Consider the following 8,193-nt stretch of genomic DNA (forward strand, 5'->3'; position numbering starts at 1 on the left):
GCTGAGGATGTGCCCGACACTGAGCTGATTTGCACCAGCACCTCACTGAACCCTAGCTTTACGATCACTCACGATGTCATTGATAATCCGGACAGCGCATTGATGGAGGTCCACACCCAGCGGCCGGTCTGGGTGTGTCATGGGCTGTACCCGCTGAGGTCTACGTGACCACACCCCATGGTGTTTGCAATACACGGCATTTCTCAGATGGGGTCCCCGGCCTTAAGCCACACGTGCTGTCTCACTCCTCACGGATGCAGAAAGGCCAGCTCAGCACCCCAACCTCCTCCCAGGGCTGCTGGGAAGAACTCACAAAAGACAAAAGCCAGACTCACAGATGTCAGTTCTGTTTGTTAATTTCATTGCTGACAAATATTGATTTGGCCCCCGTGCCAAGCACAGTGATAGGCATCTAGTTGGCACCCAACAAATATTTATTGAACGAATCTGTCAATCTGCAAATCCTGTGGTACCACTTTCAACCGTGTTCAAACCTCCCAGCGCCTCACCTGCGCTCTGCCAGTCCTCACCCGTCACCTGGGCCCCTCTCGTCGCTTCTGCCCGGGAGCAGAGCACCGGCCACACCTGCCACCTCACTCAGAGTCAAAGCCACGGTCCATACCCGGCTCCCGTCACCCAATCCACGGGTCTTGCGGCCCAGAGCCCCAGCCTCCTTCCTGCCCCTGAACCTGCCACGCAAGGTTCTGCCTCAGGACCTTTGCACTGGCTGCTGCCTCTGCTTGGCGTGCTCCTCCCCTGCCAGCCACCTGGCTCTTCCCCTCACCTATTAGGTCTGTGCTCAAAAGTCACCTTCTGACCCTGCTCTTTAAAATCTCAAATCATTCTTCCCACCTCCTCTTGACCCCAAGCTACGCCCCCTCCCCACTCAGTGCCACTTTGAAAACCACGTGTTTTAGTTACTATTTTGTTGAGAACCTGCCTCTCTCCACCTTAACGCTAACCCTATGAGAAAGGGCCCTTTGCCTGTCTTGTCCCCGCCGTGTCACCAGCTCCAAGGACACAATAAAAATGTGGAAGGAGGAACCAAGGCAGGAATGCAGGGAACGGGGCTGAGGTTTCAAGGAAAAGCAGGCAAAGGGGAGGCGTGCTCAAGGCCTACTTTACAGATGGGGAAACTGAGTCTTTAAGAGATCAAGGAGCTTGACCGCTGCTCCTCATCTCCCGACTTCTTGAGAGAAGCCAGAAACCTGGCCTGCGATCTCGACCTCTCTTGCTCTTCAATGCCAGCCACCTGCAGAAGGCTGCCCGCCGGGCGTGGCCCCCGCGCCTCTCCATTGGCCTGGAAAGGCCCGATCCGCTGCAAACCACCCTGTCCCTCCAGACCACGCCTTGCCCAGCCACTCCTGACCTTTCCCTTTGGAAGGCACAGGAGGCAGGGTCCCTCCCCCGGCCTCCCCCTCTGGCCTCACTGTCCACAGCATCCTCACCCCTCTGCCCAGGTGCCCCGTCCCCCCACACCTGGCCCAGGAGAGCGCGCAGCAGCAGATGGCGCCACCACAGAAAGGAAGACATGGAGCCAAGGACATAAATGCACCCGGCACACCCAGCGCGGAGGGACAGGGCAGAGAACCACGAGCTCTGCTGCCAGCACACCAGGGAACGGCCCTTCCGTGGAAGCGGAGCCGGCCCAGGAGCGGCTGCAGCGACAGCAAGATTTTTATGTGTCCATTTGCTCCGATGCATTCACAGCCCTGGCAGGAGGCATTCCGCCCGCAAAGCAGGCACAGGGGACGCGTCCTTTACTGAGTCACCCTTCCTGGGCGCTGCTCCCCGGCCCCGAGGCACGCCTTGATGAGGTCGGGCCCCCAACGGGTTAATTCAGGTTACCACCACAAAGCAGCCAGGCTCAGGCACGGCAACTCCAAACACTCCATCACCCTCCGTAATAAAATACAGCAAATCAAACTGCAGGCTATTGATTTTCTATGTAACTATTTTGGGGCTGCTGCGTAAGGCGAGGGTATTGATCAGTTAAGGAGCCAGGTGTCAGGGCGGGGGCTCTGGGCACCTGCCTGCAGACCAGCCAGTTAGGGCCAGAGAAGGTGCTGGAATTCAGCTCCACAGACCCTGGGCTTTGTCCTCTCCTCTCCCTGCAGCGAGGGGGCCTTGGGAGCACAGGCTGCCCCAGGTGGGGCGTCTGGATGGAGAGTAAGTGACAGTACAGGGCCTGCTTTGCTCCCTCCACACACTCGTCACGGCCTCGCGCTCAGTCTCCACAGTGCGTGTCCGCTGTTTTATTATTGTCTCCAACCAGAACGACAGCTCTCAGAATACAGATGTGTCTCCTCCGTTCCCTGCTGTGACCCCCGTGCTCCACACTAATAGATGTCTGTTGAATGAATGAAGGAATGAATGAATGAGTGGCATCTCCTGAGCACCTGCCATGTGCCAGGCACTGTGCAAATGACCTTTCAAGGACTAGCATCCCTTCTGCCTTCTCCAGCTGGCTCTTTCAGATCACTTAGATCTCAGCTGAGGTCATGGTCACCTTCTCCAAGAAGTCCTCCTGGATCACCCAGTCACTCGCCTCAGACTGAATGTAAATTACAGTCTGGGGCTTTCCAGAGTGTGTATCTGCTGACGTCTCTCTCGTCCATCTCTCCATCACACTGAACCTGCCCTAGAATGGAAGTCCCAGTATAATCACTCAAGGCTGACGGAGGGAAATGGAGGCAAAACTCCAAGACAAGCAGGCCCCACGGGGGCCGGAGAGACCAGAGCTTTGGGGAGCAGACGGGGCCCTGACAACACACACTGTGTAGACTGACCAGGTCTCTCATCCCTACATCTTGTGTCTCTCTCTGGGGACACGCCCCAGCCCTGAGGCTACCCTCAGACAGCAGTCTGAGAGCCCAGGACACCTGCACTGAGACCACTCAGTGCACACCTGGGGGCCGCTGTCCTGCTCGTCGGCCGCTGTCCTGCTCGTCACCCCCTGCCCACCACCCTCCTGCAGCCCACCAACCCCCTCTGCCCCACTGCTGCTCCCCAATACTGGCATGAGGTCAGCGGGGGCTTCAAGGCCTGAAGTGGGTTGAATATCTGTGTCTCCCCCAAATTCACATGCTGAGATCCTATCCCCAGGTAATGTGTTAGGAGCAAGGACTTCTGGGAGGCAGTGAGGCGACAGGGGCTGGCAGGTGAGGTTTCAGGGTGAAGGAGGCCTTCTGCCAGGGGGTGACAGGAGTCCAGAGGCCACACCTCATCTGCCGGCTCCTGGCTCTCAGCCCCGCAGCCCTCAGGACTGCGAGAAGTAGGTATTTATTATTCATGAACCACCCATTCTGTTCAGCCGGCCAAACCTTCTAAGATGGGGCCCATTTTACAGATGGGGAAACTGAGACTTGAGGAGGCCAAGAGGTGGGAGACCAGATCCCCCACTGCTTGGTGACCCCACAAAAAGTCTACAGAAGGGCGGGTCCACAGGTGGCCAGGGCCCCCGCTGGTCCTCACGCCCACTCAGCTGCTCCAAAGGCCAAGCCCCTCCTGCCGATGCAGCCTGTGCTCTTGGCTGAGGGAGTCAGATCTCAAGGGGTCAAATTCTCCAAAACAAGTTTCCCAAAGAGACCCAAATCTGTCCCGAACTCAAGACACAGCCCTGAACGCCCCTGCTCCAAGACCCAAATCTCAAAAGCTATTAAATAAAGGCATACGAAATGGCTACAGGGAGCAGCAAGCCTCGGAGGTGGGCATAGGCGGGGTCACAGCCGCGCCCTCCCTTTGGGGGTCTCAGTTTCCTCATCTGCAAGTTGGGACAAATACAATCCTCGCCCCCCTGGCTGGCTGAGGACTCCCCACAGCTGAGCTTGCAGGGAAGCTCCGGGCTGGGCTGCACCAGAGGCCTCGGGGGCACAGAACCTACTTTCCTGCCACGTGGACCCTGCTCTGCTTGATTTCTGTGGCTCTAAAGCTCAGCTCGCACCCCAGGTTTGCTGTCGCATGGAGAAGGCGAGAGACAGGGAGGGAGCGAGACCCCAGCAGAGGCTCAAGGGCCGCCCGTCACATGGAAGGGAAGTCTGCGTGTCCAGAGGCGTCACAACGCTCCGGGCAGGCCCGCGCGGGGCACCTCAGCAGGCGACTGAGCCTCTCTGGACCTCAGCAGCCTCACGTGTAAACTGATGAACAAGAACGTCCCCGGCCGGGACAGTGCGTGACCCTGGACGCCAGGCCTCAGCCATCCAGCAGCCCCGCGCCTGCCCTTCTGAGTGGCCCCCCGCTATCTGCGCAGGTGGGAGGGAAGCAGCTGTCCTTCTCGTGACCTTGGCTCCTTAAGGGGGGTCATGGTCCCTAAAGGACCCTACGGAAGGACTCCTTTACCAGAGGCTCCGGGGTGCAGGGTGAGAAGGTCCGGGCCCAGGAGTTTGTTCAAAAGAGCCCAGGCCCCAGCCCCTGATCCAACGCCAAGGACAGCGTGTGGCCAGAGCAAGTGGCTCCCCAGCCAGAGAGGCGTGCCACCCCTCCCAGCAGGTGCCCTAAGACACTTCCTGCCCTAGAGTCCACTCGGTTCCTTGGGGGGGGGGGGCTGGCACCACATCACCTACATGCCCGGGGTGGGGGGGGCCTCCATCTCCCCAGGGTCACAGGAGGTGATGATTTGCTTAATCCCTGTCTCCAAAATAAAACACCCTCCAGCCCTCCCACTGCTACGCCAGGAGAGGAAACAGGAGCCACCCAGCCGCATGAGGGGGGCACATCTGGAACAAGGCCCCTGCCAGGGCTCAGCCGGCCTAAAGGCCCCCCCACCTCAACTGCACGCCCACAAACACGGGTTTCTTTGGCTCCCGGGCCTTGGCTCCGAGCACGGTCCCGCTTGCAGAAGCCCCCACGCCTCCAAGTCCCTGCATCCGGCGGGGGGATGATTTACGCTGGGAACCTCCACTGTATGCCATTAAATCACCCGGGGGAGGGCGAGCATTTGCATACCACCCCCTCCCCCCACCACCTCCCGAGGAGCCACTGCACCCGCAACCCCCAGCCCATCACTGCTGCGACCAGACACAGCTCGCTTCTCGCCAAGGTGCCGCCTGGGCCAAGGCTCCCACAGGGTCTACCTCTCCCACGGCCGCTGTGCGCGGGGCTCTCCACCCACCCCGATTTTCTAGACGCCCCCCAACACAATGGGTCACTAAAGTAACACGCATCCATTTTCCCCGGCAGGAGCGGCGCTGATTTGCCAAGCCCCGGCATGCACAAAAGTGCCCTGAATAATGGGGGCCCCCTGGCCGCTGAGCTGGGGGATTTGTGCTGACTCTTACCAAGTGCGGTTCCATATGCTGAGGCGTTCGCACTGCTGAAAGAAGCTCCCACCACCCTCTCTCCCCAGGCAGCTACCCACGCAGGAGGGAGGGGGGAGGCAGCCCCGGGCGAGGGGAGGGGGCCCTTCCCAGCCTCCCACTTGCCCAGGCCCCAGCCCCGAGCCCCCGGCAGACAGGGGGAGAAGCCCACCAGGAGCAACCCAGAAAGCCCCGGCGGCGCTGAAGGAAGCTCCGGCTCACTCCCCTGGACCTCCCCGAGCCCGGCAGGCAGCTAAGTACCTTTCAGGAATTTCAGCCTTGTTTTTCCTTCCAGCTCGCCTAACCGGAGCTAAATATAGAGTTATCAAACTGCCTCTCTTCATGCTCCTGGGCGGGCCGGTGAGAGACTTGCATGTGCGGCCAGGCCCTGGCGACAGCCCTGGGGGCTGCGTCCTGGCACCACCTGCCAGAGCCAGCTGCCCGGCTGGGCCTGGGGGCCGGCGGCAGGTTCCAGGTGGGGGCACACCTGCCCTCTGAGGACAGGACAGGGGACAGGGCCTCTGGGGCCCGGCTCCAGCTCTCCCCAGGCTAGGGCACGAAGGAGGGGGCCGCACGCTCCCCGGCAAAGCATCCGGGGGGCAGCTTCTCCCAGAGATCCCCATGCTCGCTCGGGAGCACCCCAGGCCCACGCTGGCCTGGCCGGTGGCGAAGCAGAATGAAGCAACCGCAGGTGTCAGGTCCAGGGCCTGGGCTCTCTGGGAAGCAGCCCCGGGATCAGCTCCAGGGAGGCAGCCGGGCCCAGCAACAGCCCCTGGCGAGGAGCGGGGTGAACGCAAAGGGCCGCCTCGCTGCTCGCGCGCAAGCCCGCGGGCTCCCTCCTCGGCAGCCGCCCCGGCTGGGCAGGGCTGGGCAGGGCTGGGCAGGGCTGAGCCACGGGCTCGGGCAGAGGGAGGCTCTCCCGGGGAAGGCTTCACGAGACGCGCAGGGTCCCTTCGGGGCGTCTCGAGGGGAGACAATATTTACTTTCTCCACGCGCGCCCGGCTCGGCGGGGAAGCTCCGCGCTGGCGCAGCCCTCCCGAGGCCGCCGAGCTGAAAAGTTGAAGTCGCGCGTCCTGCCGCCCGCGGGCCCGTCCAGACACGACCTGCTCCAAGGCCAGCGCCGCCGCTCCCCGCCGGGGCCCGGGGTCCCGGGGCCTGGGGACCGGGCTCCCCGCGCGCCCGCGGCTCCGGGCGGTTCCGGGCCGGGAGGGTTCGCGCCGCGGCCGGGGTGGGGGGGGGGGAACGGGCATTTCGGACCCGCGCCCTCCGGAACCCGCACGGAGCCGCGCGGGGCGGCGGGGCGCGCTCCAGGCTCCGGCCGGGGGTGCGCCCCCGACCCCTCTCCCTTCCCCGCCCACTCGCGCTCCGCGACAGCTGCGCGGCGCCCGCGGGGAGCCCAGCTCCGGGGACCCGGCCGGGCGGGCCAGCACCCCCTCCCCGCGGCCCTGCGCGCCGGGGCGACCTCGGCGCCGGGTCCCAGCGGCGCGGCCCGGGCCCGGAGGCCGCCCGGGAGGAGGCGCCTGAAGGCGGCGGAGCGCGAAGCGGCCGCGGGGAGGGGCCGGGGCCGGCCAGACGCCCCCGCCGGGACGGCTCGGGGCCGGGCCCGCAGGTGTCCCGGGAACTCGCGGCCGGGAGCGCGCGGGCACCAGAAGATGGGGGGACGGAGCCCGCCGGCGGCAGCACCTGAGGCGCCGAGGCACGGGCCGGCACCCCGCGGCGCGGCGGGGGCAGGCTGGGCTCCCGGGGGCGCGCCCCCACCCGCCTCGGGAGGCCGGGCGCACCCCGTCGGTGGCCCCCGCGCGCCCCGAAAGGACCCACAGGGAGGCGGGGGTCGGCGGCCGGCGGACCGGCCCTCGCGCCGGGGCCCCGGGGCTCCGGGGTCTCCCCCGACCCGCCCGCGTCTGGAGCCGCGCGCCGGCCGCCCGCTCGCGAGCCAACTTTGCGCGCGGGGCCGGGGTCGGGGAGGGTCGCGCGGTTACCTGGGCACCGGAGCGCCGTCAGCGCCAGCAGGAGCCCGAGCGGCGGCGCCCGGCCCGGGGGCGGCATGGTCCTCGGCGCGCGGCGGGCGCGGCGGGTCTCCTGTCGCGCGCCCGGCCCGGCCGCGGCTCCCGGCGCAGCCCCCGGCGCCTACGCCCGCGCGCGGGGCATGGCCGGCTCCGGGGCCGCTCCCGAGACGCAGGCGCCGGCGCCGGCGGCGCTTCCCCGGCGGCGCCTCCGCGCGTCTCCTCGCTCGCCCGCGCGGCCGGGGGGGCTCAGCGCCGCGCGCCCTCGCCCGCCGCCCGGCGCTCGGCCCGAGTCGCGCGGCTCCCGCCGCCGCCGCGGCCCCCGCGCCCCGGCGCCCGTCCCATCCCGCGCGCCCGCGCCGCGCCGGCCGCCCTCGAGCCCGGGAGTGAGCGCGGCGCAGCCGGGCGGGGGGCGGCGCGGGCGGCGGAGGGAGGGGCCGGGGGGAGGGGCCGCGCCCGGAGCCGCGGACCGCGAGGCCGGCCCCCGCGGCCACTCCCCGGCGCCCCGGGGCCCCGGCGGGCGGGGCGCGGGGCGGGGGCCGGCGGGGAGCGCGCGCGGCCGGCGGGGGAGCCAAGGTCGCCGGGCGGGGGGCCCCGGGGCGCCCGCGGAGGGCGGCGCCGGCGCGGGGGCGGGGGGGTCCGCCGGGCCGGCCGGCGACGCGGGGCGCCCGCGGGTCCCGGAGGCTCGCGCGCCGCTTGGGGTGCCGTGGGGGAGGGGAGGGCAGGGCTGGGCGCCGCACCTCGGGGGCTTCCCGAGGACTTTCCACGGAGCGCCCGGGCGGGGCGGGGCGGCGCTGGCCCGGAGCAGGTGGAAGGCGTCTTCGGGGGGGCCCCGTGAGAGCCCGGGACCCTGCGCCCCTTGTTTATCCGGCGCCTTCCCTTTCCTCCCGGGCCC

At 66.7% G+C, this 8,193-nt stretch overlaps 1 protein-coding gene across 1 annotated transcript in view; it reads right to left on the minus strand.

Moving 5' to 3' along the window:
- TMEM132B (transmembrane protein 132B) overlaps positions 1–7,341 on the minus strand; it is a gene marked incomplete at both ends in the record, with an annotated part of 201,275 nt that extends 193,934 nt beyond the window's left edge. Inside the window, one exon of the mRNA XM_084253165.1 lies at positions 7,275–7,341. Within this exon, the coding sequence (XP_084109291.1) occupies positions 7,275–7,341 (67 nt within the window). The remainder of the gene's footprint in view (positions 1–7,274) is intronic.
- Between the last annotated feature and the right edge of the window lie 852 nt (positions 7,342–8,193).

This window comes from Talpa europaea (assembly GCF_964194135.1).
Source record: "Talpa europaea genome assembly, chromosome: 14".
In the NCBI taxonomy this organism is placed as follows: Eukaryota; Metazoa; Chordata; class Mammalia; order Eulipotyphla; family Talpidae; genus Talpa; species Talpa europaea.